This window comes from Pantherophis guttatus, chromosome 14 (genome assembly GCF_059756535.1).
Source record: "Pantherophis guttatus breed Tessera chromosome 14, ASM5975653v1, whole genome shotgun sequence".
Classification (NCBI taxonomy): Eukaryota; Metazoa; Chordata; class Lepidosauria; order Squamata; family Colubridae; genus Pantherophis; species Pantherophis guttatus.
Window position 1 is genome coordinate 18,848,465 of NC_142076.1, and position 21,076 is coordinate 18,869,540.

Here is a 21,076-nt window from a genome sequence, read left to right on the forward strand (position 1 = left end):
AAAAAATGGGTTTTAAGGGCACGACGGAAGGCACTGAGGTCCTGGATTCTCCTTATCTCGGGGGGCAACTGATTCCAGAGGGTAGGTGCCCCCACAGAGAAGGCCCTCCCCCTGGGGGTCACCAGCCTGCATTGTTTGGCTGATGGCACCCCGAGGAGGCCCTCTCTGTGGGAGCGCACGGGTCGATGGGAGGCCGTCGGTAGCAGCAGGCGGTCTCGAAGATAGCTAGGCCCTATGCCATGGAGCGCTTTGAAGGTGGTAACCAGCACCTTGAAGCGCACCCGGAAGACCACCGGGAGCCAGTGCAGCTCGCGCAGGAGCGGTGTTACATGGCGAAATAAAATAAAATAATGGCGAAGGAACCGGGTCTTTTCTCTTGACCAGTGATGGCGCTTTCATCTTCACTCCGTTCTCTTAGTGCCTGCTTCTTTTGCAAAATCCTGAATTGGAAACCCTCAAAAAGGGAGAACTTTTGTAGCTCGGGGTTGAAACGAGGAGTCCTTGGTGCTCCCTGAGCTTGCTTGTTTTCTTGCAGACGTTGCGTTATCCAACTAGGGAACATTATCAGTGCTAGGAAGGAGTGGGTTGTGTGGGGTCGAGTGGTGGAGAAAGGAAGGAGGAGAACAAGGAGAAGGACTACGGGGTCCCTGATGCTCTCTGAGCTTGGTGCTTTTCTTCCAGACGTTTCATGACCCAGCTAGGGAACATCATCAGTGCTAGAAGGAAGTGGGATTTGTGGAGAGGAGGAGGAAGAGAGTCAAGAGGAGGAAGAGGAGGACTACGGGGTCCTTGGTTCTCCCTGAGAACCTTGGTGCTTTTCTTCCAGATGTTTCATGACCCAGCTAGGGAACATCATCAGTGCTAGAAGGAAGTGGGATTTGTGGAGAGGAGGAGGAGGAGGAGAGTCAGGAGGAGGAAGAGGACGACTATGGGGTCCTTGGTTCTCCCTGAGAACCTTGGTGGCTTTCTTCAGACGTTTCATGACCCAGCTAGGGAACATCATCAGTGTTGCGGGGGAGATGTTGGGAAAGGAAGAAGAGGAGGAGGAAGAATTGTTGATTGGGGTGTTGGTGACCTATTCCTTGTGCTGCCAAGCCCTCAGCTCCTAAGTACCTGATCAGCTGGTGGTAAGTCAACACTCCTGTTGACTGACAAGGGGCCCATTTCCCAAGTTTTTAATCATTTCCCTGGCTGTTTTTGTGCCTGCTCGGCCAACAATCTTAGTAAGCTGCAAAACTGAACGTATGTACCGGCCATCAACATCCCAATCCACAACTAAAAAGCCACACGCAACCAGGCACCATATAAATTACTACACATAGATTAGCCCAAAGCTCACACATTCTGGTGAGAGAGAAATTCCCCGTGGATGGGCTCCAGGACGAGTCCGAAAGCTCGGAAAACTAAAACATCCGGTCCCAGTGACCGACCCAGGTTCAATCCTGCAAGGAATTGCATCTTTTTAAGACGACGTTTTAAATATAAACGCTCGCTCTTCAGCGCCTTTCTTAAGGAACGGAAAATCCTAATTCCTTTCAGCTCGCAGTGGTTTTCCGTTTCATGGTTAAGCTCTACGATGGCATTTATTTTATTCAAAATATTTATCGTCTGTCTGGGACACCGAGCCGGGGTTTTTTTTTTTCTTCAGTCAGCGCCCCCTAAAAATTGGGTGAAGGGAAAGAAAAATTCGCTTGAATTCAGCCCAACATTAGATCCATTGGCTCTGGATCAGTAGTCCTTGGATTTTTCAATTAAACTAACGGTTTAATTGCCTGGGGAAAAAAATAATAATTGGAAACTGCATGATCTAGGGAATCCCACGTTTGATTATAACGTATTAAATAAGCAAGGTAAAAAAAAAAAAGTAAACCAATTAAGCCCTTAATTTAAACATACGCTCGTAGTAATAGAGACAGAGGGGCACTCAAGGGAAGGAAGGTTTGGCGAGATTGGGGATGGTTATGTCCTTACACGAGGGCGAGAAACCAGGGGTGAAATGCTACCGGTTCGGGCCAGTTTGCCCGAACCAGTAGTAAAAAATGCTACTGGTTCGCCGAATCGGTAGTAAAAAAAAAAAAAAGTTCCGATGATTGCGTGTCGCTCAGCTGATCTTTAAAGCATTTTTTTACTACCGGTTCTGTATGTTCCCCTTCGGCGCATGCAAAAATCAAACTCGGGTAATTTTTGAAGAGGGTCAGGAGACTTGCGTGCATTTCTGTCTTCTCCGCATGAATATCTTCTTCTAGGTCAGTGTGTAGTGGATGGGACAGTGTGTAGTGCAGGGGTCGGCAACCTTAAACACTCAAAGAGCCATTTGGACCCGTTTCCCACAGAAAAGAAAACACCGGGAGCCACAAAACCCTTCCCTGACTATTTTCCTCAGCGACTGTAGTTGAATTAAACGTTCTGTTTTCTTCTGAAACTTTTCTTGGATTATAACCATGGTTCTCGAAAAGCTCAATAAATCGCGTGCCGGCGGGTGTCGCACATTGGCGGTTGTGACGCATATTTTGAATGACAGGGAGCCGCAGCAGAGGGTTGAAAGAGCCACACGCAGCTCCAGAGCTGCAGGTTGCTGACCCCTGTTCTAGGTAATCCCAGACGTTTTCCCTGCAGGGATGAAGGTGGTAGGGGGGGAAAAAAATAGAACTGCTTCCTTTTCTAATCTAGTTTTTTTTGAGTTTCAAGAGGCATACGGCCCTCTAGAGGAGAAACTGCACTTTCAGATTTCTGCAGTGGTTGTAAAGACCAGGGACGGCCAGCAGGAGGCTCCAAAACCCTAGATTTTGAAAATTTGTGTTACCAATTCTCGCCAAACACCCCCCCACCTCCCAATAGTTGGAGTAACGTGGCTTTTGCAGAGAATGGGCGTCCTGCTGCTCTAAAGAAAAAAAATGTAGCTTGCCTGTTTTTGTCCTTCAGGGGAACAAAAGATTGGTCACTCCCTTCCAACATCTGGCGATGTTTTCAGAAAGACACAGCTGGTCCGAAGGGGCAAAATAGACTTAGCCAAGTTCTTCCAAGGTCGTTTTTCAAATAAGCGATCCACAACGGGCAATTATTCTCTGGGGTGGGGTGGGGGGGGGTGATGACCTTCGTCGTTGGGCAGGTGTTGTTGTCACAATTGTGAGATTTCAGGGCTGAGAAGCCAACCTCCGAAAAAGTTTGGAACTGTGCTGAGAAATATTCTCTTAATTTCCTAACACTGTATGGGAAATATGCACTGTTTTTTGTTTTTTTTTAATTTGATTTATATGCCGCCCTTCTCCGGAGACTCAGGGCGGCTTACAATGCGTTAAGCAATAGCCTTCATCCTTTTGTATATTTATACAAAGTCAGCTTATTGCCCCCACAAACTGGGTCCTCAATTTACCTACCTTAGAAAGGATGGAAGGCTGAGTCAACTTTGAGCCTTGGAGAGATTCGAACCTGCAGTAATTGTAGGCAGCTGGTCTTAATAACAGAGTGCTTAGACCACTGTGCTATCAAGGCTCTTGACAGCTGTGTTGTTAGAGCAGCATTCTTTATTTCTTCTGAATTTTGTGCCTGATCCTTCCGGCCCTTTGGAGAACGAGATCCAGCTGTAATCCCATCAATAAAATAGAATAACAGTTGGGAGGGACCTCGTAGGTCATCTAGTCCAACCCCCCCCAATGGTGGAGACCCTACACCATTTCTGACCGATGGCAGTCCAGTCTTTTCTTGAAAGCCTCCAGTGATGAAGCTCCCACAGCTTCCAAAGGCAACTTCTGTTCCTTCGGTTGATTGTTCTCACTGTCAGGAAATTTCTTCTTATTTCCAGATTGAATCTCTCCTTGCTTTGGATTGCCTGTGATTTTTAATTTTATAGCAATAAGTCTGTTAAAAGTTCTTCACAGCTGGGCTGTAGGATTTGGGGTGTTTTTTGGTGGGCGTTGGGGTTTTTCTTCTTCTTACGTAACATTTAACGAGAAGTTTCATGCTGTCTCTTAAGTTGCTTCTTGTCAAACTCTGGGGTATTTTATGGGCAGCTTTTTTTAAAACTCCGGTATTTAATATCGCAAACGGTGCCTTCATATGCAATCCACAATGGTGTGTTAGCTCAGGTTTCACATCCGTTGTGGTTTGCCGGCTTGAATTGAGCGCAGCTTTCTATCTGTCTCCATTCCTCCGTGTCTGTTGAGTATAATATTACCTTACGTTCACACGCTCTGATCTTTCCCGATGAAAGATAACAAATGCAAAGATTTATTCCAAGAAAACAGGAGCAGAAGAAAGAAAATGGGTGGCAAAACACAGATATCCTTCCTCAAATAGTTTGGCTGTTCGGGGCCACATTTTTTTCCCTTAGTTTGTTTTTATTTATTTATTTATTTATTTTATTCAGCGTACGACGAGAGCGGGACAAAAGAGAAGGAAGTTTTACTTGTACGGTTTTACTTTTTTTAGCTTGCTTTTCACCTTCAATCTCTGAGGTTGATAAGGATCTAATGAAGGCAATTTCCTAGAATCCACGGAAGGAAGATTCATCAAAATCATTAAAAGAGAGAGAGGGGAGGGGGATAAAATGATAGATATTGATGATAGATAGGTGGATGGATGGATGGTAGGTAGGTAGGTAGGTAGATAGATGATACATAGATAGATAGATAGATAGATAGATAGATAGATAGATAGATAGATAGATAGATAAGGTAGATAGATAGATAGATAAGGTAGATAGATAGATAGATAGATAGATAGATAGATAGATAGATAGATAGATAGATAGATAGATAGATGGTAGGTAGGTAGGTAGGTAGGTAGGTAGGTAGGTAGGTAGGTAGATAATACCTTGTTTCCCCCAAAATAAGACATCCCCTGATAATAAGCCCAATCAGGCTTTTGAGCCCATGGCAATAAGGCCAAGTGCTTATTTCAGGGTTCAGAAAAATATAAGACAGAGTCTTATTTTCGGGGAAACATGGTAGGTAGGAAGGAAGGAAGGAAGAAGTAAGAAAAAGAAAGAAAGAATATATAAAGAGAGATAAGAGATGGATAAGAGATGGATGGATGGATAGATAGAGATAGATTATTAAATGTTTATTAATTTTTATCAAAATATAAGCTACAAAGGAAAATAAGAAGTAATGGAAAACTAGAGGAAGGAAAAGGGGAAAAAAGAGAAAATGGGGTAGGAAGGGAAAAAGGAAAAAAAAGGCATTGGCTTCCAACTCTCTTCAGCCCAGTAGAAGATAACATTACAATCTCAATTTTTTACTTTTACACAATAGTATCTACCGTAGCCATTTCTATAACAACAAACCTATCTAACCAACAAAAACAAAGTCAAGATTTCAACCACCATCCCAAGCACACAATCCAGGAAGCAAATTTCCAACAGAAACAAAATTAAATATATTCTCTTCTTTGGAAAGAGGGAGGGGGAAATATGGTACAGTCTGGAAAGGGTGCGAGTTTGGTGGGAGCCAGCACTATTTCAACCCCGTGGAAATGTTCCATTTCTTGATAACTACGTCTAAAAATTTCTCTTTCTGTCTTTGAATGTCGTAGGCTGGAGAGAAGTTTCCTAAGAGGGTTTTGAAGTAGGCCGTGTCCAGATTTAGAACTGGGGACTAACTCAACTCTCATTTTCTTTTTCTTTTTGGTTTTCACAGAGCGTATTGTGGTTGATTTCAACACACTCTGTTAAAAGTTTATGGTTTGGTGCGAGGTGCGCGTGTGTGAAAACACTGCCAGTAATTCTTGTACTCCCTCCACACACACAATCGCTCCATGCTGGCCGAGAATTATGGGAGCTGCAGTCCTAAAGGACAGATGGTCCTCAACATATGGCCACAACGGAGCCCAAAATATCCATTGCGAAGTGAGACATTTGTTAAGTGAGTTTTGCCTCGTTTTACAACTTTCCTGCCCACCGTCGTGAAGCGTAGCATCGCAGCTGATCAATGAGTCACCCGGTTGTTAAGTGAATCTGGCTTCCCCTTGTGAGAAGGTCACAAAACCTGACCTTAGGACACAACAACGGTCATAAATGTGAACCAATTGCCCAGCCTCTGAATTTTTGGTCGTGTGGTTTCTGCAAAGATCATATCTGTGAAAAACGGACATAAATCACATATTTTAGCGCCACTGTAACTTTGAATGGTCACTGAACGAACCGTTGTAGGTCAAGGACTATTTGTATCTGGAGGACCTCAGCTCGGGAAAAACCCGAACGAAGGAATGCATCTGTCAAGTAATAAATCCATTTCGAGCGACACTCCAAGGCAATTAGATTCCTCAAAGAAGAAGCTTTATTAGAAAATACCGTATTGGCACTTACCTGGTGAAAAACCCGCTCTGAAAAGTCCCACGGGTTTTCACCTGATTAAAAGTAAACGTTTTTCCCCCTCAACCTCAAACAATCAGACACATGGCCCAAGAAAGGCCGCATCCGCTGGTCTGGTGACATCAGTGTTTTGTTTTGACCAGCTATATCTAATCCCGTCTCCCTATCCCTCAGCTCCAGTGTGGGAGCACCGAAGCTCCAAGATGGCTTCGGCCGAGTCAGCTTCAGGGTTGACGGCATCGATTGTCCAAGGCGGAAGTAGAATTAGGGAGGGAAGGAAACGGAGGCAGGAGACCAGAGAGGGGATTCAGCCGGTTCGTACTGGTTCATACGAACCGGTAGCGGAGATCATGGGTGGGCCTGCCCATCTGCCCCGGCTCTATGCCGTCCTATTTAGGCACGTTTTCAAGGCCAGGCACATGTGTGGAAGGCTGGGCACATGTGCAGAAGGCGTGTGAAGAGTGTGCGTGCATGCGACGAACTGGTGATAAGAATACCCACCGCTGCAGGAGACACCCCCCCCCCTCAAATTCTTTTCAAAAGTGTGTTCAAGCCCTTTCTCTACCTCTCAAAATGTCCTGAAGGAACGCAAGAAAAAAAAAGGGGGGGATAATGACCCTTGGACCCCCAAATTTGAGTCTGCAGGCGTATAATTATTGAATCTATTTTATCTAGCAGAGCTGTTTCTTATCCTTGCTTTCTCGGGAATAACTCCTCGTGTCAATAATTGGATTATCGATATGCTCAGCTGAGGATGGAGCTTGAGAACTAGCAGATTGCATCTGTCCTCTCTCTTTCTCTCTGTCTCTGTGTCCTAGTTTATAATTCCGTCGTAAATATTATGACTTGGACCATTAATCGTTGACAGGTTCCCATCGCCAGATCTCCATCAACCCTTGGTGGGGGCTGGAGACACACACTGATGGAGATCCCTGCTGGTTTTTCTCTTGCTTTCTCAAGCCTCTTCATTGGCCAACTCTCTTCTGTGTACACATAGTCCTCGACTTACGGCCATCCATTTTAGTGACCGTTCAATGGCACTGAAAAAGTGACTTTTTACACTTACGACTTTTGCAGTATCCCCACAATCATCATCATCTTCTTTTAACGACTCCCATAATCCCTTGCGGCGTGGGCAACTGAATGGAGCCAGCAGAGTGTTTACTGGCCGGATACCCTTCCCTGTCGCCAGTGCGGAGTTTTGTTCAGGAGCTACATTCTCATCCTGCCCAGACAGAGAAATATCCGCCTCTACCTAGGATTGAACTCACAGCCTCCTGATGGTGAGGCGAGAGCTCCGCCTCTAGGCCACCGCAGCATCACTTGATCAAAATTCAGTCACTTGGCCACTAGCTCATATTTACGACGGTTGCCGTATCCTGGGGTCACGCAAATCCCTTTTTGCAACCTTCTGGCAAGCAAAAGTCAGTGGGAAAGCCAGGTTCATTTAACGACCGTGTGACTGACTTAACAACCGCAGTGATTCGTTTAGCCACGGTGGCTCAGGAAGGTCCTAAAATGGGGTAAAACTCAAATGCTTCGCTTAGCAACGTACATTTGGGGCTCAATTGCCGTCGTAAATCAAGGACCACCTGTAGTGGAAGGGTATCTTTTGTTCTTGGGGAAAAAGATGACCAAGCCAATCTGCGGAGATCTGCGCTTTTGAAATTAACCTTAATCTGCCCTGTTTCCCTGAAAATAAGACCTCCCTGGATAATAATCGGGCTTTTGAGTCCATGCGCTAAAATAAGCCCCCCCCCCCAAAAAAATAAGCCCTCCCCAAAAATATTTAAATGCATGCACAGCTGGTCCCTGCCAATTCCTCTGGTTAGGGTTAGGGAGACAGAGCTGGAAATCAGGTAAGACGGCAAGAGGAGCCCCGTCTTGCTCCAGGCGCCCCAAAATAATAACACCTCCTGTCTATCTATCTATCTATCATCTCTCATATCTATCTATCATCTCTCTGTCTCTAATTGCTCTAATCTGTCACTCATCTATCTAATCTATCTATCATCTCTCATATCTATCATCTCTCTAATTGCTCTAATCTGTCACTTATCTATCATCTATCTATCTATCTATCTATCATCTATCTATCTCTCTGATCTATCTATCATCTATCTATCATCTCTCATATCTATCATCTCTCTAATTGCTCTAATCTGTCACTTATCTATCATCTATCTATCATCTATATCTATCATCTATCTATCTCTCTGATCTATCTATCATCTCTCATCTCTCTATCTCTCTATCTCTAATTGCTCTAATCTGTCACTTATCTATCATCTATCTATCTATCATCTATCTATCTCTCTGATCTATATCTATCATCTCTCTATCTCTAAGTGCTCTAATCTGTCATCTATCTATCTATCTATCTATCTATCTATCTATCTATCTATCATCTATCTATCTCTCTGATCTATCTATCATCTATCTATCATCTCTCATATCTATCATCTCTCTAATTGCTCTAATCTGTCACTTATCTATCATCTATCTATCTCTCTGATCTATATCTATCATCTCTCTATCTCTTAAGTGCTCTAATCTGTCACCTATCTATCTATCTATCTATCTATCTATCTATCTATCTATCTATCTATCTATCTATCATCTATCTCTCTGATCTATCTATCATCTATCTATCATCTCTCATATCTATCATCTCTCTAATTGCTCTAATCTGTCACTTATCTATCTATCTATCATCTATCTATCTATCATCTATCTATCTCTCTGATCTATATCATCTCTCATCTCTCTATCTCTCTATTTCTAATTGCTCTAATCTGTCACTTATCTATCATCTATCTATCATCTATCTATCTCTCTGATCTATATCTATCATCTCTCTATCTCTAAGTGCTCTAATCTGTCACCTATCTATCTTCTATCTATCTATCTATCTATCTATCTATCTATCTATCTATCTATCTATCTATCTATCTATCTATCTATCTCTCTGATCTATCTATCATCTATCTATCTCTCTGATCTATCTATCATCTCTCATATCTATCATCTCTCTATCTCTAATTGCTCTAATCTGTCACTTATGTATTTGTCTATCTATCCAGCCAGCCAGCCATCATCTGTCTGTCTATCTATCTACCCGTTCATCCATCTACCCACCCCTCTATCTATCCATCCATCCATCATCTATAACTATCTATCCCTCTATCTATCCATCTACCCTGTTTCCCCCAAAATAAGACATCCCCTGATAATAAGCCCAATTGGGCTTTTGAGTCCATGGCAATAAGGCCAAGCACTTATTTCAGGGTTCAAAATATATATATATATATATAAGACAGGGTCTTATTTTCGGGGAAATACGGTATTTCTACCTCCTCCATGCCCCAAGAATGCAATGCTTCTAAATTCTCACAATCTGGAATTGTGATGCAAGACTTGGCATTATCCTTTGCCACTTCCTCTTTTTTTTTTTTTTTTGTTCCATATTCCTCTTTGTTTTTCTGTCTGCCTTCACCTGGGCTTCTGGTCGATCTGAATCTTTTTTTCCTCCAACCCGATGCCCTATTGTGGGGGTGTAGAGAAAGCATCTTCCAATGGCCGGTGCCAACCCATCCGGAGGTCACTGTGTTGGAGAATGCCCGGCTCAGATGCTCAGAGGATTGTTTTGCTACAGGCCTTCCCGCCGCACGCTTCAAAACACCGCTTTTTCTTCTTCCCTTGCACAACCCCTCTCCATGGCCGTAAATAACTTCATTGCACAACCTACAACTTCTGCAGCAGAGTCATAACAACAGAGACTCGTGCAAATAAACATGGAAATTTTCCCTGGGTGTTGAAACCTTCCTGTGTGTTTGTTTTGCGGGGATCGCTTCGTCCCATCCAAGACAAAACAAAAATAAAACAAAATAATAGTTTAAAGACCTGCACGGATCCTGGTCATTTAGTTTTTCCTTCGGGACATTTAAACCCATTAAGCGATTTGCTTGATGGGAAATGACCGGGCACCGACGAATTTGTTGGGGTTTTTTTGAGAGAAGAGAAATGGATAGTATAGAATACAGAATAACAGAGTTGGGAGGGACCTTGGAGGTCTTCTAGTCCAACCCCCTGCTTAGGCAGGAAACCCTACACCACTTCAGACAGATGGTTATCCAACATCTTCTTAAAAACTTCCAGTGTTGGAGCAGCCACAACTTCTGGTGGCAAGTTGTTCCATTGGTTAATTGTTCTCACTGCCAGGAAATTTCTCCTTACTTCTAGGTTGCTTCTCTCCTTGATTAGTTTCCATCCGTTGCTGCTTGTCCTGCCTTAAGGTACTATGGATAATAGTTTGACTCCTTCTTATTTGGGGCAGCCCCAGTCCTTATTGTGTCACCCCAGTCCTTCGTTTCATTAGAAAAATAGATAGAGGGATGGATGGATGGATGGATGGATGGATGGATGGATGGATGGATGGGTAGGTAGGTAGGTAGGTAGATAGATAGATATGAGAGATGATGATAGATAGATAGATAGATAGATAGATAGATAGATAGATAGATAGATCAAAGAGATGAGTGACAGATTAGAGCAATTAGATAGATGATAGATAGATATGAGAGATAGATAGATAGATGATAGATAGATAGATAGATAGATAGATAGATAGATAGATCAGAGCGATAGATGAGTGACAGATTAGAGCAATTAGAGAGATGATAGATATGAGAGATGATAGATAGATAGATAGATAGATAGATAGATAGATAGATAGATGATTGATAGATAGATCAGAGAGATGAGTGACAGATTAGAGCAATTAGATAGATGATAGATAGATATGAGAGATAGATAGATAGATGATAGATAGATAGATAGATAGATAGATAGATAGATAGATAGATAGATCAGAGCGATAGATGAGTGACAGATTAGAGCAATTAGAGAGATGATAGATATGAGAGATGATAGATAGATAGATAATCAGAGTGATAGATGAGTGACAGATTCGAGCAATTAGAGAGATGATAGATATGAGAGATGATAGATAGATAGATAGATAGATAGATAGATAGATAGATAGATAGATAGATGATTGATAGATAGATCAGAGAGATGAGTGGCAGATTAGAGCAATTAGAGATATAGAGATGATAGATATGAGAGATGATAGATAGATAGATAATCAGAGTGATAGATGAGTGACAGATTCGAGCAATTAGAGAGATGATAGATATGAGAGATGATAGATAGATAGATAGATAGATAGATAGATAGATAGATAGATAGATGATTGATAGATCAGAGAGATGAGTGACAGATTAGAGCAATTAGATAGATGATAGATAGATATGAGAGATAGATAGATAGATGATAGATAGATAGATAGATAGATAGATAGATAGATCAGAGCGATAGATGAGTGACAGATTAGAGCAATTAGAGAGATGATAGATATGAGAGATGATAGATAGATAGATAATCAGAGTGATAGATGAGTGACAGATTCGAGCAATTAGAGAGATGATAGATATGAGAGATGATAGATAGATAGATAGATAGATAGATAGATAGATAGATAGATAGATAGATAGATAGATAGATAGATGATTGATAGATAGATCAGAGAGATGAGTGGCAGATTAGAGCAATTAGAGATATAGAGATGATAGATATGAGAGATGATAGATAGATAGATAATCAGAGTGATAGATGAGTGACAGATTCGAGCAATTAGAGAGATGATAGATATGAGAGATGATAGATAGATAGATAGATAGATAGATAGATAGATAGATAGATAATCAGAGTGATAGATGAGTGACAGATTAGAGCAATTAGAGAGATGATAGATAGATATGAGAGATGATAGACAGACAGACAGACATAGATGATTAATATATTCAGAGAGATGACAGATAGACAGACAGAGGCTTCGGGCTCAGTGCCCATCCTCCGCTCTCTCCATTGCGCAGAGCTTCATAGTTTTTTGACCCAAATACCTTTGATGCTTTGCAAGGAGCAGTGTAGCTAATCCTTCTGGATCGCTTGCTGATGGAAACCATCCAGCCTCCACAGCTTCGTGACTCATGTCAACATTTACATTTTCCCAGAGCAGTTAAAAGTTGGCTTGGCAGTCTTCTTCCTCCACTCTGCAGCTGTTGACAACCTGTTTCATCCTTTGTATCACCCTACATGCAGGCTTAGCCTGGTTCTTGGGCGGGATGGAGTCCAGCATCCTGCCTGAGGTTTCCTCTGAGCCACAAGATGGCAATATTAGCTGCTGAATGAGTTCATCCTTTGGAGGGCCCTTTTCCTAAGAGTAAGGAAGAGAGCTTAAATGGATGGTAGAGGACAGGAAGGCCTGGAGGAACGTTGTCTACGGGGTCGCGATGGGTCGGACACGACTTTGCAACTAACAACAGAGCCTGGATAGCTCTGCAGACAGAAGCACTGTAATTTAACACCAGCTGTCTGCAATTAAAGTAAGTTCAAATCTCGCCAGGCTCAAGGTTGACTCAGCCTTCCATCCTTTCTAAGGTAGGTAAATTGAGGACCCAGTTTGTGGGGGCAATAAGCTGACTTTGTATAAAATATATACAAAAAGTATGAAGGCTATTGCTTAACGCACTGTAAGCCGCCCTGAGTCTCCGGAGAAGGGCGGCATATAAATCAAAATAAGATAAAAATAAATAAATAAAAGGAAGAGAGGTTCTCCTGAAGTTCTGGAGATGGTTATCTTCAGAGAGAGGAACACCAGAGATCCCTCTTCCAGAATCCATAGGTCGAAATGCATCGATTGCTTGAGATCTCTGGTGAGCAAAGCCATACGATGTAGGGCAGTTGGCGCTGGCCGAAAGCAAAGCTGGAGAGTGTGGGGGGAAAGGCCGTATTTTGTTTAAAAACCACAATACTGAGATTTAACAGATTAAAAGAGTTGGAAGGGGCCTTGTAGGGCATCTAGTCCAGAGATCTGCAACCTTAAAGACTGAAAGAGCCATTTGGACCCATTTCCCACAGAAAAGGAAACACCGGGAGCCACAAAAACCCTTCCCATGCCTGACTATTTCTTGAGTGGCCACAAAACTAGCATATTAAACGTTCTGTTTTCTTCTGAAACTTTTCTTTTCTTGGATTTATCCATGGTTGGCCTACCGGGGGTTGAAAAGCTCAATAAATTGCGTGCCGGCGGGTGTCGCACATTGGTGGTTGTGACGCATATTTTGAGTGACGGAGCCGCAGCAGAGGGGTGAAAGAGCCACATGTGGCTCCAGAGCCGCAGGTTGCTGACCCCTGATCTAGTCCAACTCCCCACCCAAGCAGGAGACCCTACACCATTTCTGACAGAGGGCAGTCCAGTCTCTTCTTGAAAGCTTCCAGTGTTGAAGCTCCCACAACTTCCAAAGGCAACTTCTGTTCCATGGGTTGATTGTTCTCACCGTCAGGAAATTCCTCCTTATTTCCAAGTTAAATCTCTCCTTGTTCAGTTTCCATCCATTGTTCCTTGTCTGGCTTTCGGGTGCTTTGGAAAATAGCTTGACCCCCTCCTCTCTGTGGCAGCCCCTCCAATATTGGAAGACTGCTATCTTGTCTCCCCTGCTCCTTCTCTTCACTAGACTAGCCATGCCCAGTTCCTGCAACCGTTCATCGCATGTTTTAGCCTCCAGTCCCTTAATCATCCTGGTTGCTCTTCTCTGCACTCTTTCTAGAGTCTCCACATCTTCTTTATAGTGAGAATAGAATAGAATAGAATAGAATAGAATAGAATAGAATAGAATAGAATAGAATAGAATAGAATTCTTTATTGGCCAAGTGTGATTGGACACACAAGGAATTGGTCTTGGTGCATACGCTCTCGGAGTACATAAAATAAAAGATACGTTCATCAAGTTTGGTGGTGACCTAAACTGGATGCAGTACTCTAGGTGTGGTCTTACTAGAGCTTTGTAGAGTGGTATTAGTACCTTGTCCAGAGAGGAATGGATAAACTCTTAGGATTTTTTATGAAAGACACTCTTGAGATTTCGGAGAGAGGTTTGCCACGGAGAAGAACTTAAAGCAGTCACTAAATGAATGGTCATATGTCGAGGACTGACTGTAACTCCAGAACTTTTGCTCAGTGCAGGATTCATTACAGCATCCCTGAGTGGTAACCTGGATTTTGGTGGGTCCCCCTTGCTTGTTTAACGTCCCTGCCTTCTTTTCCAGGAAACCTGCAGAAAATGCCAAGGCCTCTGGAAGGAACACATGAATCTCACTTGTGAACAGCTGGCTGAAAAGGACGACATTAAATACAGAACATCCATGTAAGTATCTTTAGTGTTGCAGTGGGGAGAAGAAAACAGAAGCCCCACTCCCACCCACCCACCCAGATTTCAACTAGGGCCAGTTCTGCAAAGGTTGCTCTTAAATTCTAATGTTTTGTTTGCTAACAATTACAAAATTAGAAATCTGGGACTGTAGCACCTTTTCTGGAACATGTTTTATGAAAAGGTACAAGCTTGTGTGGCTACCAGATTTTTCTTTCTTTTTTCTTTTTTTGGTCCCCCTGGACTGACTTGGCTCTAATCCTACCTTCTCCACAACCTGTTGAAATTTGAGTAAGGACTGGTGGTTTTTTTTTTTTCCCCCTCGGGTAAATTGCTTCTTTATTCAAAGTTGCTTGGAGGGAGAAAAGGGGAGAGGACAGGAAATAGAAGGGAAAGGATAGAGGAGGGAGGGAGGGAAGGGAGGGAGGGAGAGATGGAGGGAAAGGAGAAGGAAGGAAGGAAGGAGGGAAGGAAGGAAGGAAGGAAGGGGAAAAAAGGCAGGGAAAGGAGAGAAAAGGAAGTAGCAGGGAAAGGATGGGAGGGAGGGAGAGATGGAGGGGAAGGAAGGAAGGAAAAATCAGGGAAAGGAGAGAAAAAGTAGTAGGGAAAGGATGGGAGGGAGGAAAGGAAGGGGGGAAAGGCAAGGAAAGGAGAGAAAAGGAGAGAAAAGGAAGTAGGGAAAGGATAGAAGGAAGGAAGGGAAAGGAGGGAAAGGAAGGAAAAGGAGAGAAAAGGAAGTAGGGAAAGGATAGAAGGCAGGAAGGGAAAGGAGGGAAAAGAGAGAAAAGGAAGTAGTAGGGAAAGGAGAGAAAAGGAAGGAAAAGGAGAGAAAAGGAAGAAGGGAAAGTATAGAAGGAAGGAAGGGAAAGGAGGGAAAGGAGAGAAAAGGAAGGAAAAGGAGAGAAAAGGAAGTAGGGAAAGGATAGAAGGCAGGAAGGGAAAGGAGGGAAAAGAGAGAAAAGGAAGTAGTAGGGAAAGGAGAGAAAAGGAAGGAAAAGGAGAGAAAAGGAAGAAGGGAAAGGATAGAAGGAAGGAAGGGAAGGAAGAAAAAGGAGAGAAAAGGAAGTAGTAGGGAAAGGAGAGAAGGAAGGAAAAGGAGAGAAAAGGAAGTAGGGAAAGGATAGAAGGGAGGGAAGGAAGGAAGGAAGGAAAAAGAGGGAGGGCCTCGATGCTCCTGAGAGTATCAGAAGGAAGGAGGCTAAGAATTCTGCCTCTGTGTCTGATTGTTGTGGTCAGAAAGGACCCTAGCAAAGAGGAGGAAAAATGGTGTTTAATGAGATTCCTGTTGTTTTTATGCCCCTCCCGTCATTGTTTTGCCAAACAACTCTAGATTATTATAAAGATACTTTTTTTTTTTACAAAAAAACCTTTCATCGTGCTGCCATTCTTCCGCAGGATATATTTATCGAGGGGTGGGTTGGGGGGGAGAGATCTAATAATATACCAGGTTTTTAGCTTTATTTGTCTGAAGAAGAGGGGAAGGGGAAGAACTCGGCTGGGTATCCTTTTCCACCGCGGTGATGTCTTTTGGCGAACCGCTGGGCCCAGCTGAAACCCGGGACAATGAGACTTCCTGTTTGAGCCAAAGGAAGCGGAAGCCCAGCGGGATTTTCAGAGCCAGCTTCCTGTTCGGCTGCTAAGGATTTCCTGTTGGGAAAGACGACGAGATGGGAAGAGAACGATGGGTTGGCTTCACGCGGAGTTATTCTTGCTTGCCCGAATTGCGAAGGCAGTGACCAAAAAAGGAATTCGAAACGAGGAGATTGTAGCACAAAGGGCCGACCTGCAGATTAATTTGCAGATCACAATGCCCCCAATCCCTAGAAACTGTTTGTAGGACAGTTTCCAGTTCAAAGCTGGAAGATACTGTGGTGTTGCTGTTAGTTGTGAAGTCGTGTCTGACCCATCGTGACCCCATGGACCACGTTCCTCCAGGCCTTCCTGTCCTCTACCATCCTCTGGAGTCCATTTGAGCTCACGCCGATTGCTTCAGTGCCTCCATCCAGCCACCTCGTTCTCTGCCGTCCCCTTCTTCTTTTACCCTCCATCGTTCCCAGCATTAGGCTCTTCTCCAGGGAGTCCTTCCTTCTCCTTAGGTGGCCAAAGGATTTGAGTTTCCTCTTCAGGATCTGGCCTTCTAAAGAGCAGTCAGGGTTGATCTTCTCTAGGACCGACCAGTTTGATCGCCTTGCAGTCCACGGGACTCGCAGGAGTCTTCTCCAACACCAGAGTTCAAAGGCCTCCATTCTTTGGCGCTCAGCCTTTTCTTATCGTCCAATTTTCACAGCCATCCATTGCAACTGGGAAAACCATAGCCTTGACTAGATGCACTTTTGTTGGCAGAGTAATGTCTCTGCTTTTTAGTATGCTGTCTAACTTCGCCATAGCTGCCATAGAAGATACTGTACAACATTGCTATTTTAGTCGGTGTCCGTAGATTGAAGATTGAAACGTTTTGAATTACGTAGACCTCTTCATCGCAGAATGCTAACAAGATAAGTTAGTGAGGAAAAACCTTTCCTGTGCCATGACATAATAGTAGAATAACAGAGGTCTCAAGAAAGATCTAGGAGTTACCTGTATCTCAAACCAGGTATCTATAGTTAGTGAAGTCTAAAATAAATGTAGTAGTATATACTATGTACATAGTGCTACATTTACATAGTACATACTGCTACATATATAGAACATATTACTATGTACATGAAAAAGATGAGAAGGATAATAGCAGTGCAGCCTACTACATGGCTGTATTTACACGTAGCATGTACTACATATAAATAGTAGAATGTACTACATACCTAGTACATTCTACCACATATAAATACAGCCATAGTAGTACATAGTACATACTTCTGCATATAAATACAGCCACGTAGTAAGTTGTATTGCTATTATCCTCATATTTTCCTCTTCTCATCTTTCCTACTATCTTCTCCTATTGGTATCTTATGATTTATCGCTTGTTGTTTGTATCTTATGGTTTATGATCTATGACTTACCACTTTGCTGTTTGCATGCGCAGCGAGAGCTTATGCATCCGGAAACAAATTGTGTATCAATCATGCATGGCCAATAAAGAATTCTATTCTATTCTAAGGGATGTGGTGGCTCAGTGGCTAAGATGCTGAGCTTGTCGATCGAAAGGTCGGCAGTTCAGCGGTTCGAATCCCTAGTGCCACGTAATGGGGTGAACTCCTGTGACTTGTCCCAGCTTCTGCCAACCTAGCAGTTCGAAAGCAGGTAAAAAATGCAAGGAGAAAAATAGGGACCACCTTTGGTGGGAAGGGAACAGCGTCCCGTGCGCCTTTGGCATTGAGTCATGCCGGCCACATGACCACGGAGACGTCTTCGGACAGCGCTGGCTCTTCGGCTTTGAAATGGAGATAAGCAGCGCCCCCTAGAGTCGGGAACGACTAGCACATATGTACGAGGGGAACCTTTACCTTTATTCTATTCTAAATGGGATCCGGTGAAGGGCAGTTGGGCTACTGCAGAGAAGAACTGGAAGTTTTGCTAGAGTTGAGCTTGGAGACCTCAAAGTTACTCTAGGATTGTGGTTCTGAGTGCATTGTGGGTAAACTCCATTTTCTTCCTATTTCGCAGAGGCCCTGCAGTCTCTGTAGGGCCGTATGCAAACCTTTCATTTGTTTTTCCATTCCGTTAAATATCATGACACTATTTTTCCTTCTTTCTGCACTCTACAAGGTTAGGGACACATCTGCGTTGATTACCGATGGAAGCAAGAGTTTGCATCTGAGGCTAGAAATTTGCACGTTATCTTGTTAAAGATCATTTCCTGATGATATTTCCTGATCATTGAGAAGAGCCCCTGCTTGTGTGTTTCCTAAGTTGGGTGGGGGCGGGGGCTAGCTTTGTTCTCTTTTTCCCATTTTGCTCCGCAAGCCAGGACTGCTAACCATTGCTTTGCAAAGAGAGGATTGCACCTCTGGAGCATGTACAGTAGTGGCCAAAATTGTGGAAACCTTTTGGGGAAAAGTGTATTTTCTAAAACTAGCTAATAACACCACCTTGTTTGTGGGGAGTAGTACCATAAAATCATATATCGACGGAAAGATAATTTAATCAAGAATGTCATGCAATAACTTTCACGAAGGATTTGCTATTAGAATAGCAGTGACAGTATAAAGAAGAAAAGCGAAACACGTAGAAAAAACGAGATATGCAAAAATTATCACCACGTCAGTTAATCCTTAGTTGGGTAACCTTCAGCATGAATGACGGCCTTACGACGTCTTCCCATGGAGTGAACCAAGTCTTTGAGTTCTGCAGCTGTTCTAATGTGAAACCAAGATTGAATGATGGCTTCTATTAACTGGGTTTTATGGCTGGGTCGCTTCTGACTAACCAGTTTCTTTAGTCGGCTCCATAGATTTTCAATTGGGTGAAGGTCTGGGCTATTCTCAGGCCATTCCAGCAGTGGAATAGGATTATCTTGAAACTCCCCCCCAAAAAAGAAAAAAAAGTGGTGTTATTAGCCATCAAACCTCAAAAATACACTTTTCCCCAAAAGGTTTCCACAATTTTGGCCACTACTGTAATGAGAGTATAACCCAACCAAGGTGGCTGTTTTCATAAACTGTGATCGGAAACAAACTGGTTTAGTGCAGGGATGAGCAATTCGATAGCTGTAGAGAAAGAGGACTGAAGTTCTCGTACAAAGGGACTTGGGGCCATTTCTTGCACCTGAACGGAGACAGGATGTTTCACCGTTTCCTGATTTTTAGTGGGTGGGGAGTTTTTTGTGTGTGTGTTTTTTTTAAAATCTATTTTAAGGCTTAGATGTTAGCTTTTGTCTTGTCTGCCGCCTCCAACTATGGGAAATTGTGTTGACACCTTTGAACAGCTGTAGTGTAGAGGAGGGGGAAGGTGGGCTTAGGGACAGCGCAGAGGTTGTTGTTGCAAAAACATCAGCTTCGCTGGGGAAAACAGGAAAGGGTGAGAAAGAAACTCAAGGTTGTACCGCCTTGTGTCTCTTCGGCATAAGCAGGAGGGAAGGAGAAGCTTTCGAGAGGGTGTTATTTTGCCACATTAACAATAAAGTTAAACCTCAGTTCTTCTTAGGGGGGGGGTGTCTGTTTCCTGATCTAGTCTTATCTCAAAAGTGGGAGATGCAAAAGGATTTAGGGACAGATACAATCCTGGAACATCCGTTGCACAAGCATGGATGAGCGTGATGTGAGACCTCACCTGTCCTGTATCAGAAGCTGGAAATGGACCAGAAGCTCACCACAGAGGTGCTAGCATCTGATGGGTTTTTCTTCTGTGGCTTCAAGATGTGGTACCAACAGTCGCGAATCCAAAGGTGGGATTCAACTGGTTCGGACAAAGCGGTAGCTCCGACAATCAGATCAGAGCGCGTGATCACCGAACCGGGAGGGAGGGAGGAAGGAAGGAAGGAAGGAAGGAAGGAAGGAAGGAAGGAAGGAAGGAAGGAAGGAAGGGTGAAGAGAAAGGAAGGAAGGAAGCCATAGTGGTATGGCTGTTACAATGCAGTATTGCAGGTTAACTCTGCCCGCTGCCAGGAGTTCGATCCTCACCAGCTCAGAGAAGGAAGGAAGGAAGGAAAGAAGGAAGGAAGAAGAGAAAGGAAGGAAGGAAGCCATAGTGGTATGGCTGTTACAATGCAGTATTACAGGCTAACTCTGCCCACTGTCAGGAGTTCGATCCTCACCAGCTTTTTTTTTTTTTTAATTTGATTTATATGCTGCCCTTCTCTGGAGACTCAGGGCGGCTTACAATGCGTTAAGCAATAGCCTTCATCCTTTTGTATATTTATACAAAGTCAGCTTATTGTCCGCACAAACTGGGTCCTCATTTCACCTACCTTAGAAAGGATGGAAGGCTGAGTCAACCTTGAGCCTTGGCGAGATTCGAACTTACAGTAATTGCAGACAGCTGGTGTTAATCACAATGCTATCAGTCTGCTGAGCCACCAGGCCACCAGCTCAGGGATGGAAGGAAGGAAGGAAGGAAGGAAGGGAGAGAGAGAGAGAGAGAGAGAGAGAGAGAGAGAGAGAGAGAGAGAGAGAGAGATAAAGAAGAAAGAAAGAAAGAAGAAAGAAAGAAAGAAAGAAAGAAAGAAAGAAAGAAAGAAAGAAAGAAAGAAAGAAAGCCATAGTGGTATGGCTGTTATAATGCAGTATTGCAGGCTGACTCCGCCCACTGCCAGGAGTTCGATCCTGACCAGCTCAAGCTTGACTCAGTCTTCCATCCTTCCGAGGTGGGTAAAATGAAGAGCCAGGTTGTTGGGGTCCAGATGCTGACTCTGTCAGCCGCTTAGAGAAGGTTGTAAGTCTTAAGTGCTACTGCTATTCTAAACACAGTCCAGTGTTTGCAGACCATAGTAGCTCCATCTTCTTTGGCAACATCTCGGTAACTAAGCAACAAGCAACCCCACTCGGTTGGAAACGGTTGGGGTGAGGTCGGTTTCCCCGGCCCCCCTTTTTCGCCCCCACAGCTCTGCATTATCTCT

General features: G+C 43.5%; 1 protein-coding gene across 1 annotated transcript in view; it reads left to right on the forward strand.

The window, feature by feature from the left end:
- The window catches only part of RNF216 (ring finger protein 216), a 75,136-nt gene that overhangs the window by 41,951 nt on the left and 12,109 nt on the right, over positions 1-21,076 (forward strand). The window contains exon 14 of the mRNA XM_034436573.3: positions 14,480-14,577. Within this exon, the coding sequence (XP_034292464.2) occupies positions 14,480-14,577 (98 nt within the window). The remainder of the gene's footprint in view (positions 1-14,479; positions 14,578-21,076) is intronic.